This window comes from Micropterus salmoides, unplaced genomic scaffold, assembly GCF_014851395.1.
Source record: "Micropterus salmoides isolate LMB-PRFRI ecotype aquatic unplaced genomic scaffold, ASM1485139v1 Ms_hic_scaffold_3, whole genome shotgun sequence".
In the NCBI taxonomy this organism is placed as follows: Eukaryota; Metazoa; Chordata; class Actinopteri; order Centrarchiformes; family Centrarchidae; genus Micropterus; species Micropterus salmoides.
Window position 1 is genome coordinate 11,215,033 of NW_024042261.1, and position 17,111 is coordinate 11,232,143.

A 17,111-nucleotide genomic window follows, 5' to 3' on the forward strand; every position below is an offset into this window, starting at 1 on the left:
CACAGCCAATAGCAATGCAGAGTCGGTGGTGTGCCCTTATATGGCGTCTGCACAGCTCCCTCCCTCTGCTGCCCCCTGCCCCCCAACACCGGACCACACTGTAAAATCGCAACATCAAAAGGTCACTGTGTCAAAGAGGTGGGAAAATCCATCCTGTAAGGCACATTTACCTTCATAGTATAGGAAAAGTATGCATTCTCTATTTCATTAACTATGTCTTCATATAGCAGCAATATTTCGCATTGCACATTTCCCCTATTATTGGCCAGATAGTGGAAACATTTTGTCATAATTTGTACTCTCATTTTTTTCTTTTACTATGTAAGTCCCACTGAAGTTATTTCTTGATATCGTTCTTAGTATCTTTTATTCTGTTATTCTCTATCCTTAAAGTATCAATAAAAAAACCTTGATATTAACAATGTTGTGCCAATTTTACACTCTTAAATTTTCTACACACTATTTTCTATTTGGTGCAATGGCCCAGTTTGCCAACAGGGATCATTAAAGTTTCATCTTATTCTCCAAAACCTGTAAGTGCTTGTGTGTCAGAAATGAAACACACAAGAATATTTTAGCATCAGCAGTTTTTTACTAGCATCTTCATACTACACTAACAACATATGCCTATAGTACACATTAAAATGTGTATTTAGATAGGTAGTGGAGGAGAAATACAGTATGTGCCACAATGCTCAGTATGTTTCACATGTCTGCATTTCAGGTAGGCTGGAGAAAAGAAAAACCAGCACCTTCTCAGTCCAGCAGAGGGCCAACCACCACTGCGTGTACACTTGTGTGTATACTTGTGTGTACATTTGTGTGTACATGTGCAAACATGTATTCCTACTGACATTCATTACACAAGTCACCAGTATTGTCAACTTATTTTTTCACCATGTGCTTATCTATATATTAATCTATATTAAACACTGATAGATAGAGATGATCGTGCAAATCCTCTTCATAACAGACTCATGATAGCCATAGGGTTTCTGGGGTCAGTGATGTAGTGATAAAGAAAACAATGGCTAAACTACTACACAGATAATCATGAGGCAAAGGACTGGTATATGATTGACAAAAATCTGTTCTGTTTTCAGAAAAAAAAGTATGCTACTTTTTCTGTAACATACGGCATCAGTCTGTAGGGCTGGGCAATAATTCAACATTATTTATCAGTTTTCTGTGGAATCATATTGTGATTGTATGATGATGTCATGTGATCATTCTAGAAATGTCTGTTTGTTGTCCAAATTGATTATGTCAAATAAAGTGTAATTAAAACATAATTAGTTGCCACCTTTTGTTTTTACACTTTACAATTTGGTATCAAGTCATTGACTATTCTTTCAATATGAGGAAGTGAAGATATGCTGGGATTTGACAATTAATTATTGTCAATTGTTCTGAGTGCATTACTGACAACTGTAGTGAAATCACAACTGTGCAATAATTAGGTTTTGTTTAACAGTAATTAAAAAGTCTATCAATGAAGAAGTATTTTTACAAGTTTCTTCTGCATAACACTCCTGATTGGGATCTGCAGCTTCACCACGAGTGTCCTCTAATCTATTATTAATTAAATTAAGAAATCATAAATTGTAATGTGAGACAATCTAGCTTATATAATGTATCAAAACATTATGCCTTCCAGGCCTCCATTGAACACTTGCTCAATACCGGTCAGTACATACTGGAAAAACATGTGTCCATCTTTATTTGCATTCATTTTTTTTTTCCTTCACAGATGCTGCAGATTTTCATTAAGTAAAGTCTACAGCTTAAAGCAGAGGCAAGACATCTGTACAGTAGTTGTCCTGTTTGGTAACTGTACCTTCCTGCACGTGCATGTTGGCATCCTTTAACGACCACACCCACTTAACTCTCATTGCACGTTGTTCCATTGTAAGCCCGCCTTATAATGACTGTAATTGGACCAGTAGTCCTGCTTTAGACGTCCATCATCTAGTGTTCTGCACTGCTGTTTGTTAAAGAAATACACTCCTCCCCCAATGGCCTCTGGCTTCCGCCTACTTCTTAAAAATCGGCATGTGGTTGGAGGCCGCTTAAGTCAGTCAAATTTGAACTTCCGGGTATTGAATCGAGCAAAACACACAAGTTATCAAACCGAGGGTGTTGGACAGTCATAGAGACAACCCTGGACAACGCAGCTCTAGAAAAAGTAAGTCATTTAATTTGTTTACAGCAAATGTGTCTATCGTTAACGTATATGTTAATGTGGAAGAATAAACCTTTGGTATAATAAATGTTTGGGTGTAGAGCTAGAGTCAGAATCTGCTGACGTGACACAACATGGTTAAGACTAACTATGATACAGGAGCTAGCTAATGAGCTAGTGAAGTAGCCGAGAGTGTGTAAATGTTCATTCTGTAAATTTGTATCTACAAGACTGCAGGTCACTGTACTGTAGGCAACACGTGTCGGTGACATATGCATATGCCATGAAACATGGGCAGCTAATCGCACCCAAGGTCAACCCATCTAGCAGGGTGAAATATTTTTTACATTTTGTCCCAAGAGTCTTTATATTTATATATATTACTATATATTTCACTTTGTATTGATTCTTGGTTAAAGGGTGTGGTGGGTGCGTCATGTACTGTGTGTGTATTTTCCTTTACTGTTAACTCTTACCATCTAACTTGACCCACTCCTCTCTCCACCTGTCTGTGTGAAGTGATGCTATCAGAAGTCCTGCAGGTGCTGCGTGGGGCAGGTAAGGTGGGGTCTGCCCTGGTCACCACCCAGGGAGAACAACTCCGATTAATGGCCTGCAACTCCTCCATGGGAGCAGGGGTCAAAGCTGCTCAGGATGTGGTGGAAGGACTGATGGGCACCTTTATGGGCGGCAGCAGCGCGGTAAGGAATCCATTTAAATGCAGCCCAGGTTATATGTACATATAGTAATTATTTGGTTAATTTGCCTGTCCAACTCGCAGCAGTCAATAAAGGAGGAAGTGTTTCCGGATGCGGAGGGTTGGGAGAATATGGACCCTAATGAAGCAGCCAAATGGGCCATGGGGTCAGAGTTCCCAACTGATGCGCCGGAGCAAAGCGAGACAGAAGCTGGATCTGCAGCAGAGATACCAACAGGTATTGTTAAAACCAGCATGTTAATATTTACAGGAGGTGACATACATATAGTATGTGGCACTTAAAAGAGAGTTTTTGTACAAGGATTTTAATGTCACCCCCTTTCCAGTGTTGCAGTAATTGTAAAGATTGTTGATTGTTAAAAATTCTGTGAAGTTTTACCTTAATAAATGCTCCCAGAACAGGCAGTTATTTGAAGACAAGCCAAGTACAGTATACAAATATAGTATTAAGTAAAAAATATTACTATTATTATAATTTTCAGAAACCATCTTCTGGCCTTAGAAAAGAAAGTGAATCATGGACATCTGATAGCATGGATACAATGTGAATGCATCCTTATTGTATTGTATGTATTTGCCATTTTGCCTTTGAATAGTGCTTAAAAGTGCTTAAAAGCTGTGGCGTTTTTCTCAATTTTTGTTCTTTCTCGTGCATGAACAGGCCAGACACACAGGCCAATATAATGAGACTTCAAAACAGTTGCATAACGGTCCACTCATGTTCACGTCATGTATTCAATAAAACATTGCCCTCCCCTCTCCCTAACGTAGGAGTTCCTCCACCCCCCGGGGTAGCCCCTGCAGGAGCGGGCTGGCCGGGACAGAGCGCTCGCTTTCTCCACACGACCCACTGTCTCCACAGGTACTTCTGCCAGACCAGGTCTGTTCACAACACGGTGGTGACCAGACTCACACCAGAGGACATCAAGAAAGCCAGGGAGGCCAAGCAGGCTCTGGTCAAACCTGTCAGACAGAAGGTTGGTTGACGGTCTTGATCTGCAGACTTACTCGATTTAAGAAGCAATATGCCTTCTTGCATCTTTGAAGCTGTTTATACCTGTGAAGCTCACCGGAGTGAATTATTGAGTTTTTATTCTATATTTTTTTTAGTGTCTTTAACTTTATGGGTTATTTAATGAGCAGGCTGGTGCCGAAAGAGACTTGTGATGAGTAGGTGGTCATTATATTCCTTTACATTCACACATTTTATCTTGCCATATGAGTATTTGTTCAGATAGTCAGATAGAGGAAGGGGGTGACTTGGGTAGAAGCAATATGCTGAAATTGCTTGAAATTAGTTGTCACAGACTCTTATCGACCAAACAAATTAGTTTTATATATTTTTTATCAAGGCCAGATAAAGTAGCATAAATCAAATGTTAATCAGCAACAATCAAAAACAGCTTTGATTTCAAGTATGTAATGTATTTTGTTACTGGTACGTCTTCCCTCAGCTGAGTGACCGTGCCAGAGAGAGGAAGGTGCCAGCCACAAGAATCAGCAGACTGGTTAATTTTGGAGGTAAGAACAATATAATTTTCATGAGTTTTCCATTACAGTGCATATCATATTTGGCAATATACATTGTTCATACACTATTGTCCAGTGGGGAATTCTTCTCCGCTCTAGATTGTCCCATGGCTTCAAGCACAGCAGAAGAAATAAGACGTGTACAATAAAATGTCTACTGTATGAAACACAGTTTACAGTTCACTGGAAATACAGAGCATAGAGGACAGCAATTACACACATTAGCTATAAAACCAAATGTTCAGACTTCCCTTGACAGTCATCAGGGGACAGATCTTCAAAACAATGTGTTATTCTTATTATACCAACACTGACAACACAGTGTACATTCAAACAATCATAAGGTGAGGCGAATATAACTCTGTTAAATATGTATGTACATGTATAATCTTAATTTTTTTATGTTAATTAAGTGTCAGAATTAAAAAAAACCTCTAGAATATTTTGCTAAATATACCACAGATGAAATATAATTTAACTCCTCAACTAGCGGCATCAGCTGCATCAAATTAACGCTTCTCTTCAATTTAAAATCACTTAAGTGTCTGTCTTCCTGCTGCAGGACTGGCAGTAGGACTTGGAGTTGGTGCCATTGCAGAAATTGCAAAACAGTCATTTGGAGGCAAACAAAAAGGAGGTAAAAAATACTCTCTTTTCGCTTCTTCCCTCCTGTTGTCTCCTCCCACACTGTAAAACAGCTTTTGGTCAAGCTCACACTTGGCAGATCCAGCAGACAGATGGGCAGCTGGTCAGCCCTGGAGAAGTTTTTCATGTGTCAGCACCTGCCAGGCACTGGACAGGCATTAAATCCAACTTGTTAACAAAAACTTAAATAGAGGCTTTCATATGTGTTAAATGAGCAGTGTTTAATGATGTACCACTGCCCCAGTTTTAACAGGCTGTCTACTGTTGGCTAGTAAGAGCTGGAGTTTAACTATTGACATGCAGCAGTTTAAAGATAACTGCTGAGACAAGTTGCTCTTGTTTATGTTTTTGTACTTCTACTGTGTGTGTGTGTGTGTGTGTGTGTGTGTGCGCTGTCTGTTTTGTAGACATGAGTGCTCTGTTAGACTCTCCTCTCATGTCAGAGGCCAATGCTGAGAGAATAGTCAACACACTGTGCAAGGTCCGTGGGGCTGCACTGAAGATAGGACAGATGCTCAGCATTCAAGGTACACACTTAAGCAACGGCATCACTACAAAATAGTGTTCAGATGTCCTCGCAATTGCAGAGGATCTCTGCGGAGTGAATGTTGTTTTTTTTTCTGACAACTTCTCTTTTTTTTCTTCAGACAACTCCTTCATCAACCCCCAGCTACAGAAGATCTTTGAGAGAGTCCGGCAGAGCGCAGACTTCATGCCGGCCTGGCAGATGACTGTAAGCATGGACTGACCCTCCTTGGTCATCTAGTGTTCTAGGAGTAAATGTGTCTAAAAGTGTCAAAAACCCCAAAGGAAAGTGCTGCAGTGTGTTTATGACAAGATGAACATTCACAAAAGATCATTTATCCAAGTCTGTTTGAATTAGCCTAACAGGTCACAGGTGCAGCTTGATGTATGTAGAGTTTAACGCTCAGATCCATGTTTTTAAGGCTTGCCTTAAACTATAAAAAAATTTTGTGGGTCTTATCGTGTAGAAAGCTCTCGAGAAGGAACTGGGGTCAGGCTGGCGAGAGAAGCTATCATCCTTTGAAGATAAACCGTTCGCTGCAGCTTCCATCGGCCAGGTGCATCATGGGGTGTTGAAAGATGGTAGAGAAATCGCCATGAAGATCCAGGTATTCATACTCTGTCTCCCTCGCAACCTCTTGTCTTTCTCTGTCTGCACTAATCTCGTCTCTTATTCCTGCATTCCTCCTAGTACCCTGGAGTGGCAGAGAGCATCCACAGTGACATAAACAACCTGATGTCAGTTCTGAAAATGAGCGTGATCCTGCCAGAAGGTAACACCTACATCTGCATTTGTTTTAGTTTTAGTTATTTCTTTTTCTACTCAAGACTTTCAATGTTCAATGAAAAACTCCTGATACACACAGTAATTATCTAGCTATCTATAAATAATAATAATCTTGATATACAACCCTGTGTTGTAAAATGATAAATAAATCTACCTTGCAGGTTGAAGGGTATATTCATTACTTCATGCCAGCTGTTGTAATCCCCCCTTCATTATACTGATGCTTCTCCCATTGATTTGTTTCGATCTCTTTCATTCCAGCATTGTCACTATTACAGTTTACACCATGGGGTGGTGCTGTAGTTGCAGGTCAGAACTAGGTGATGCTACTGTTACTGATGGACAATGAGGACATCTGCATCATTTATAGAGATGTTACTTGTTTCCCTGTTATGCTCAACCCTACACGTTTTTCGTCAAAAACATTAAACTATTGATCATAACTAGTGATTACATGCCTTGCTCATTTGCAGAAACTATGTTGTTGTGTTTAAAGATGACAGTCTGTATGTTTTCTTTAGGTTTCCCTGCTGAGTTTGGCACTGTTTATTTTTCCCCAGGTCTGTTTGCTGACAGCAGCTTAGAGGTTCTTCAGAGGGAGCTGGCATGGGAGTGTGACTATAAGAGGGAGGCCGAGTGTGCCAAAAAGTTCAGGTAGGTTTATGCGGCATAAAGAACCATAAAGACTCCTACAGTGAAGCCCACTTGTGAGCCGCTACTGACCATTTAACTTCACAGAATATTAACCATTCCAGGTCATCTTTGAAGTTTCAGGATGATTACTCTATAATTAGATAGATAGATTCACTAAATGTTTGCTGCTGCTACAACACTGAATACATTTTGCACAGACTGTATACAGCTCTACTTTGATTTTGATTCCTTTTGATATTTTGGGTACTGATACAAATTCAAAGCTTTGTACTTTTAAGATTTGTACTATAGATTTTTGTATTGTTTTTATATATTTATGTAGTTTTTAGAGGTATTCTACTATAATATAACTGCAACTACTATACTAACTATATTATTATTAAATATAATGAATATTGTCATAATTACAATTTTGGAGACAGGCTGGATTTCTAGTTAGTAGATTTAGTTTCTGGTCAGACATTATATTAAGTCATTTAGTCACTGTTAACTATTTCTATGTACATGATTTCACATATATTTGACTTATTCAGCAAATACACAAACCATTCCTCATGAAAGGGTCATCTTTATTATTGTTGTTGTTGTTGTTGTTGTTGCTGTTGCTGTTGTTTTCCTGACCATTTGTGTCTGGCCTCCAGGTCCCTGCTGGAGGGAGATGAGTTTTTCCAAGTCCCTGAGGTGATCGATGAGCTGTCAGGCCGCACAGTGCTGGCAATGGAGCTGGTACAGGGAGTCCCACTAGACCGCTGTGTAGACCTGGACCAGGAGACCAGGAACCAGGTACGGGTCGACTCAACAGGCACATGGATCCCATTTGCCATGTAATATCCTCAGTGGTGCACTGGAGACAGGGAGAGTCAGTAAATGTGGTTAATTCTCTGGGCATTTGAGGTATTTCAGAAGCTTTTACAAATTATACTATGTGTTCTTGATCAGGCGACATTATCAAATATTATTATTGTATTAGGTGGTACTGCTCAATTTAGTTTTCTCTTCACCAAAGCTAAATCACACCAGGGAACCAGGAATGGAAAAAAACAGTTTCAAGTAATCAAAGTGCTGGAATCTATCAATTTATGGAAAGTGGAAAAACAGGTCATGGGATTTAACCTTAGACTATATAAAAAAAATAAAAAAAAAGGGCCTTGGTGAGAACGCTGCATAGTTCATGCAGTAGCGCATGCACTATATGGCTGAAAGATCTAGCCCTTCACAGTCTGTACCTCTAACTATAGGAACCAATTAGGTGCTGAAACCCATATGACAAGTAGACGGAATAGATTGCATCGCTCTGTTCCTCCACCCTGGGCTTTTGTTGAAATTTTATGTATTGTATCTCTGTGTTGATAAAAGGAAGTATAATGTAGATCACTTTGATTTGTAACATACATGGCATATTGCCGTAATGTGCCAAGTGCAGAATTGAACAGGATTGTGAAAAGGACAGTAGCAGTGAAAATAAGGGTCACTGCAAGAAATATGCATTTAACAGGATCCTTGGAGTTCCTTTTCTTCTATTACCATGGACCTTATGGAAATTATGTTGAAGATGAAGCCTTCCTCTAGCTCTCTTGATCTGATTCCTGCAAAGTTTTTAATAGAAGTTTTGGATTATATTAGCCCACACCTGCTTTTAATTTTTAACAGCTCATTATCTACTGGCTGTGTCCCGATCTACTGGCTGTGTCCCGGTCTACTTCGTGTACAACCTGTCTTAAAGAAACCTAGCCTTGACCCCAACATCCTTGATAACTACCGCCCAATCTCTAAACTGGCTTTTCTTTCAAAAACCCTTGAAAAGATAGTTTCTAAGCAGCTCCTTGTTGTAATGGAAAATAATTGTATCTTTGAAAAGTTCCAGTCTGGCTTCATGTAAACATCACAGTACTGAGACAGCACTCTTGAAAGTTACTAATGACCTCCGAACGAACGCTGATGCGGGCAAATGTTCAATACTGGTTCTGCTGGATTTAAGTGCGGCCTTTGACACCATTGATCATGGCATCATGTTAAACAGACTGAGGCACTGGGTGGGGGTATCTGGTACTGCTCTGAACTGGTTTGCCTCATACTTATCCAATAGGAAGTTTTGTGTCTCTATAAATAATTTTAAATCTTCTTTCTCTACCACCAGCTACGGTGTGCCTCAGGGGTCAATCCTTGGACCTATTTTGTTTTCTATATATATGCTTCCTCTGGGTGATATCATACGCAGGCATGGTATCTCCTTCCATTGTTATGCGGATGATACACAGCATACTGTGTATACCTGTACAGCCCACCGACCTTAGTATGCTGAGTTCATTACAGGACTGCCTTACCGACATAAAACATTGGATGTCAAATAATTTCCTACAACTTAACTCCAATAAAACAAAAATCCTGGTTATAGGTCCCCAACATCTCTACAATCAAATTCTGCTCTCTTCTGGCTACCTGCTACAACACATGAAGCCTGTTGCAAGAAATCTTGGCGTGCTATTCGAGTAAGTTATGCTTTAAGCATCATGTTTCTAAACTGGTCCAGTCCAGCTTTTACCACCTTAGAAATATCGCAAAAATAAGGCCTATTTTAAATGTTACAGATGCAGAAACTGTTATACATGCTTTTATCTCCTCACGCATTGATTATTGCAGCAGCCTCTTCACTTGCATTAATCAGAAAACCCTAAATAGATTACAGACCGTACAGAACTCAGCTGCTCGGCTCCTAACTAGGACAAGAAAATATCATATCACCCCTGTTTTAGCATCATTGCACTGGCTCCCTGTTTGTTTTAGGATTGATTTTAAGATTGTACTCATTACTTTTAAGGCTATTCATGGCTTGGCTCCTGATTATATTTTAGATATTTTAACTCTGCATGAGCCCTCCTGTGGCCTAAGATCTTCTGGCAAGGACCTCTTGTCTATTCCTGGAGCCAGACTAAGAACAAAAGGTGACCAAGCATTTGCTGTCATGGCCCCGAGGCTCTGGAACGACTTGCCTGAGGAAATTAGGCTGGCAGGGTCGGCTTCTTCTTTCAAATCTCTTTTAAAAACATACTTTTACCGGAAAGCATATCCAGATTTTATCTGAGCTGCCACTCGTTTTACTATTCCTGTCCTACCGTTCTTATCACTTTGTTTGCTTGTCTTATCTTCCTTACCTCCTACTGAACATATTTGTTGTACTTTATTGTGATCCTTGTTGTTATATTCTGTATTTTATCCTCCTGTATCTTTTACCCACATAGTTATTTGTTTTTGTATGTGTGATTGTTGTGAAGGACTTTGTACTTTGTTTGATAAGTGCTATATAAATAAAGCTTATTATTATTAACAGTTGAGATGTATGCATGTAGAGCATGACCTAAAGAAAGGCAGCTTCTTTAGATGTGGTGATTGTGTGGCGGTACACTGTAACAGAGTACCATGAGAAAGCCAGACAGAAAAGAATAAGATGTAAGAAATAGATTTTATTTACCAGACCATAACAAGAGCTATAGCATGAAAATATCGCTTTCATAATTATAACAGCGTGGCAGTAAACACAGAACCTCTCCTCCTTTCTCCAGATTTCTTTCAACATCCTCCAGTTGTGTCTCCGGGAGTTGTTTGAGTTCAGGTTCATGCAGACGGATCCAAACTGGGCCAACTTTTTCTATAACTCTGACACCAACAAGGTGAGGGGAGTCTGCTAGTAAATGAATTATCTAACACAGAAAGGGATGTCATGCTGACCAAAATATTTAATTGTAGCCAATAAATTATCATATGCAGCAGATGCATAACAGTTTGATCTTGTCTGTAGGTCATTCTGTTGGACTTTGGAGCGTGCAGAAGCTACCCAGAATCATTCACAGATGACTACATACAGGTATGATGAATCTAAAATTATACACAATATGATTTATGCAACAAGATTTCTGTGAATAATTTAGCACTCGAGTCTTTGGCTAGATTTTTTGAGGAACAAAGATCATACTACACATTTACATAAACGTCGTGCATGCCAACTTGCAGCTACTTCAATCTGCCAGTGCGTTTAGGTGGAGCATTTTAAATAGACCTGATTACCAAAGTGTGTGTGTGTGTGTGTGTGTGTGTGTGTGTGTGTGTGTGTTCAGGTGGTGCACGCAGCTTCCGTGGGTGATCGAGCCACTGTTCTTTCCAAATCGAAGGACCTGAAATTCCTGACAGGCTTCGAGGCCAAGGTAAAGTATTTTTGTCTCTGCTGCTGTGCTCATTTATTTTTGATTTGGTTTATCCTCCTCTGTCTCTTCAGTCTTCTCTATTTATTTATATCTCTTCCAAACTGCTGTCTCCTCCCTGTGTTTGATGCACTTTCCCTGCAGTCACAGTGCCTGGTCCTCCTTCTCTTAAAACACTTTTTATCTTTGCCACAGACTCCTGTTTTCAGCCCTGTCTGCCATATAGAAAAATTTCTCAGAATTCATAAATGGAATTTGGTGGACACAAGTGGGTGCGGGTGAAGGGACAACTGATATGTAAAACTAATTGAAAGTGATTCAGCGATTATAACTTAAGTAATAAGTTGTTGCACAGCTATTGTACTGTGTGCTGTAGTGTCATGTAGTGAAAGTGTTGAGTGTTTTGCTTATACATAAAATCTTTATCCTAATATTATATAAAATGTGATTATGGAGAGAGGAAAAAAGACAAAAAAGGGAAGAAACCCTTTTGTTACATATAAAAAGAAATGGAGTTGGAGATATAAACATGTGTATACAGTCCCCTCTCAAAAGTATTGGAACGGTAAGGTAAATTCCTTTGTTTTTGTTGTTCACTGAAGACATTTGGGTTTAAGATCAAAAGATGAGTATGAGACAAGATGTGTTAAACAACTCAGGACATATCACCCATTTTTCAAGTGAGCAAGACTGTTGGAACATGTGGCTGACAGATGTTTCTTGTTGCCCAGGTGTTGCCTTTTAGGTTGATTGTCCAAACATTAGATAGCTCTGCATGACTAGTCTAAGTTTTCATCCTTGGTTCAAACCTATAAAGACTGCATTTCCTGTTAAAGAGGATAAACCAACATGAAGTCCAGAGAGCTGTCTATGGGAGAAAAGCAAGCCACTGTCAAGCTGAGAAAAGAAGGAAAATCGACCAGAGCCATTGGACAAACATCGGGCATAACAAGCACAACAATTTAGAATGTCCTGAAAAAGAAAGAAACTACTGGTGTGCTGAGCAACAGACGTCCAACAGGTCGGCCAAGGAAAACAACAGTAGTTGATGACAGAAATATGGTGAGAGCTGTAAAGAAAACCCCCAAAACATCAGTAAGTGACATCAGCAACGACCTCCACAGTGCAGGGTGAAGGTGTCACAATCCACTGTTGGAAGAAGACTCAGAGAGCAGAAATATAGAGGCCACACCACAAGATGAAAACCACTCATCAGCAGGAAGAATCAGAAGGCCAGATTGAAATTTGCAAAGAAGTACAGAGATGAGCCGCAAAAGTTGTGGAACACAATCTTATGGACTGATCATGTCATTGCTTGGGCGAGCATGGCTGCTTCTGGAACAGGTTCATTAATATTTATTGATGATGGAACTGATGATGGTAGCAGCAGAATGAATTCAGAAGTGGACAGAAACATTTTGTCTGCCAATTTACGGAGAAATTCATTGAAACTAATGGGGAGGAAGTTTATCATGCAGCAGGACAATGAGCCAAAACACACTGCCAACAAAACAAAGGACTTCATCAGGGGGAAAAGTGGAAGGTTTTAGACTGGCCAAGTCAATCACCTGACCTTAACCCAACAGAGCTGCATTTCACCTCCTTAAGAGGAGACTGAAGGGAGAAACATCCCAAAACAAAGAAGAACTGAAAGAAGCTGCGGTAAAAGCCTGGAATAGCATCACAAATGAAGAAAGCAACAGTTTGGTGATGTCGATGGGTCGCAGGCTTGAGGCAGTGACTGCAAGCAAGGGTTATGCCAGAAAATATTAAATGTTATTTACTTTAAGATTATTTGTTCCATTACCTTTGTTCACCTAAGAATGCTGTGGTCTAATACAAACGGTGATATGTCCTGAGTTGTTTAACACATCTAGATGTGAATACCAGGAAATGAGAGGTGAAATTCTGAACTCTTGTCTTGACTCATCTTTTGATCTTAATGTCTTCAGTGAACAACAAAAACAAAGGAATTTGCCTTACCGTTCCAATAATTTGGAGGGGACTGTATATGTCATGGCGACGATGCAGTGGAGACCTGGGTTCAACTCATACTGGAACACTCTCTGAGCAAGATACTTGACCTCTAGTTGCTGACATATATAGCAGTTGTAAGTCGCTAGCTTAAAAAGCTGACGCTAGTAAGTTGCTGGCGTGAGCAAAAATGAGTAAACGTAAATCCTGAGGTGTACACACTCAATAAGTCTGTTTGTGATGGCATATAGTGTACAGTTCTATCTGACACAGATATCGGCTTCCATATTGAAATCTTAGTTCAGTTGATTATTATGTACACACAAAAGACTTGCACAAAGGTACCTATTTAACACGTCTGTGCTCCCTACCAGGCCTTTGAGGATGCCCACGTGGAGGCGGTGATGATCCTCGGTGAAGCCTTTACGTCTGCAGAGCCCTTTGACTTCGGGACCCAGAGCACCACCCAGCGCATCCAGAGCCTCATCCCTATCATGCTACGCCACCGCCTCACCCCTCCGCCTGAGGAGACATACTCCCTTCACCGCAAGATGGCCGGCTCCTTCCTCATTTGCTCCAAACTGAATGCACGTATATCGTGCAGGGACATGTTCCTGAACGTGTACAACACCTACAACCAGAGGAGGCAGGCGGAGCATGCAGCATAGGCCAGTGCTTAGACGCTCAGGGACAAGGTTGTTAAATATAAATAAATATGTCTAGGACTTTTTCAGAGTTGGCTGCAAAGTAGGGACGGAAAGGATGTGGTCTTTAATCTTGAAGTGGAGACACTGGATGAGACTTGCCTAAGACTTTACACCATGCCAATATGTAACTGACTATGGAAACGTGCTCTAATGAGGACCATGAATGTGCCTGCCTTTCTCTGCCTGTCTCCTTTCAGTGCTACAGTTCACTGACATCAGTGTGAGGGTGTAATGATGTGGGGATCCCACCCCAACGTGTCACTCGAGGCTCAACTAAGCTCTCACTCTCATGTACAGACAAACATAAATACTTAATAACGTGCTAAAGCCCAAATGGTTATGTTACTGATTCAGTTTATATGTTAATCAAAGAGAGGATTATTTAATTCATTTTTAGTGTTTGTTGGTGTGTGTTTGACCATGTTGGCCCAATGGTTACATCTCTCGTCACTGCAAATGCACTACACAGTGCTGCGGTACACTTAAGCAAGCTTTGTGTGCAGTTTATCAAAAGGCAAGATGTACTGTATATTTCCTTTGTGCTCGCCTGGCTAAAAACGAATAAATTCTGACTCCTACTCACTGTGACAACAAGGTCCACCATATTTCCAAGAGAATGGGTTTCTTCTGTCTTAAAGGACACACAATAAGCCCTGCATTGCCTAGCTGATGCAGCCAAGTGCTCTCTTTTGTTAGGAGGACTTTTATCCTGCCTGATGAATTGGCAAATAAAGCTTTCTTCTAAATGTGATGACTGGCAGACCTAGATGAGCAGATTATCAGAGGAATTAGTGAAGACCATTGCATTATAAAGTATATTTGACGCTATAATGTGTTATACTGTCAGTGCTTTTTGATATTTTGAACACTTATATATGACAGATATGTGAAATGTAACATACAAGGCAGTGTGCTGTGCATTGTTTATTTTGTTTTTTTTTTTATGACTGGCAGGAGTCAAGAAGAGGCTGTAAGCTGTGGATGTCCTTCACTCTATTGATCTTTCCTTTTCAGTTTTAGACCTCTTTGGGAAATGTTATTGACTTGGGGGCTGCGTTTGACCTCATTTTTCACCTACACTGTTCTTGTATCGATCATGATGCAATAATGCTGGCTCACAAAATATAAAACTTGAGCTAACGGTGGCATTGATGGGTCTGTTTTTTCAGAAACTATTTCTGTTTCAAGGCAGTGCTGTCTGTTGTGTCTTCAATCAAGCCATTACAGCACTACAGGATTGTCTGCAGGCTGCTCACAAAGGTTATTGTTCACACCGGGTGAAGTAATATGTGAGGCTTTCACTGACGTTGTAAAAACCTGATAGAGAAAGATGCAGTTTTTAACTGTATGAACATTAGTACTTGCTGTTAGTGTGCCTCCATTGAGCTTTGTTACATCCTGCACAGTACAGCTGTTGCTACGGTGAGGCTGGCTCCAAGACACTACATCAAAATCACAGTTTATTTTTCGGAGTTTTGGGAATCGGTCACAGTTAATAACTGCAGCACATGCTGAGAAGAAAAGGCACATTCTTCTCTTGTAGTTTCCTGCACGGAAAGTTGGAGCGTTTCTCTGCGTGTAAGAAGCAGCTGGCTTCAGTTTATTGGAGGAGAACGGGCTCTTTTTGGCCTCAGTCTCAGACTTTTCATTAGTGCTAACACTGGACTGGTGTGGGGTGATTTCTACCAGGACCACTTCATTTACCAAGTTAAAACATGCCGCACGCCAGGAGATACATTCTGAGGGTTAATTTTCTAATTACTTAATGTTGGCACAGTGAAAAATCTGTGAAGGTCTGCCGGGGACAACACTGAACATTAAGGGACAGTGGCGGTCTCTCTGTCCAGTACGCTTGTGCTGTTTATGTCTTATAGGCTAAACTGGCTATAATATGTTGGAACTTTACTGCTAGTTTTCTGTCTTCAGCTATTATTATTCCCTAGAGATAATAACCATATTATGTTTGCTTGTTTTTCATTTCTATTTTATTTTATAACTTTTAAGCTCATAGTATCACTATAATATTTATCAGGAGGGCTGTAGCTACCATTGTTGACACTGATTCCATTTCCATACTAATTCCAATATATATTTTTTAGACTCAGTATCATTAAAGATCCCCAATCATGTTATAAGGCTAAACAATATTCTGCTTTGAAGAATACTTTGTGTCTAATTGTTTTTTCCACAAAAAAAGCTCATTTGTTGCATTTTTGTAGAAACCTGTCTACTCTTTCTCATAGAAAAATCCCAAATTTAATTTAATTTTTCTAAAGCTGAACTGGTGGAATCAAGATGACTCCTGCTTCACTCATCCTCAGTGTTGGTGGAGACTTCAAGTTTCCACATCGTGCTTGCATACTCAATGCTGATTGGCCTCCAGTCTAGTTTTGATGTCACAGAATCCTGCTGGTACGTCCACTTGCTGAACTGAGATTTAAGGTGAGCACAGAGGAACTTTCCTTCGTCAGCGGATGAATTTAAAAACAACCTTCTAGTGTCAAACTCTGCAAATACATAATTTTGATGTTCAAACATTCAAGTTACGCAACAAAAAGACAGATGTGGACTTTGAATTTAACTAGTTCACAGTGTGTAAAAGATTTTGAAACAAAATCTTTTAATCGAAATGCCTGTGGTCTTCATGTTGGGAAATACAATTTAGCAGTGAATATTAGTTAACTGAATAAATAACATATGAACAATTCAAGTAATAATATTACTGTGGTTTTAAGGCTGGACGCTGACTCGATAGCCTACTGAAAGATAAAGAGCTTGGTGTTATTAGTGTATTTACCTATATTTCCAGCTCACTGTAATGGCCTGAGGACATGAGTTCTAGTCTACAATGGCAACCTGCAAAGCATCTGACCTGAAAGCAACCTTGAGCAAGGCACCTGCTCCCTACCCACACTCCCTGGTGCTGTTCAGCCTGAAGCCTCAACCACTTTCTACAAGCAAAATGACAATCTCCGTACAGGGATGATTGGAGTAACTCCAAAATCGCTGCAGCTAAGATGCCGCACGGTGGCGCAGTGGAGCAACTGAAACAGAACCCAGCTTTTTTTCTCCTCTTTTCTTTTCTGGAAAACATCAATGGGGAGAGTAGATTTGCATGTCCGGCCGCCTGTGCCAATGGGCGCTCTGGGAAGGCTGGGTTAGCGGGTGGAGCCGGGGGAAGCAGCTCAGTTAG

The 17,111-nt window shown here is 40.2% G+C and overlaps 1 protein-coding gene across 1 annotated transcript; it reads left to right on the plus strand.

The window, feature by feature from the left end:
- Positions 1-2,062: 2,062 nt before the first annotated feature.
- Positions 2,063-14,509, plus strand: coq8b (coenzyme Q8B). The gene is made up of 16 exons (XM_038693598.1): positions 2,063-2,185; positions 2,702-2,883; positions 2,964-3,117; positions 3,672-3,877; positions 4,355-4,421; positions 4,993-5,067; positions 5,483-5,602; positions 5,723-5,808; positions 6,068-6,208; positions 6,292-6,373; positions 6,948-7,041; positions 7,683-7,824; positions 10,602-10,709; positions 10,838-10,903; positions 11,154-11,240; positions 13,586-14,509. Coding segments are annotated over exons 1-16 (1,905 nt in total). The 5' UTR covers positions 2,063-2,184; the 3' UTR covers positions 13,880-14,509.
- Positions 14,510-17,111: the final 2,602 nt, after the last annotated feature.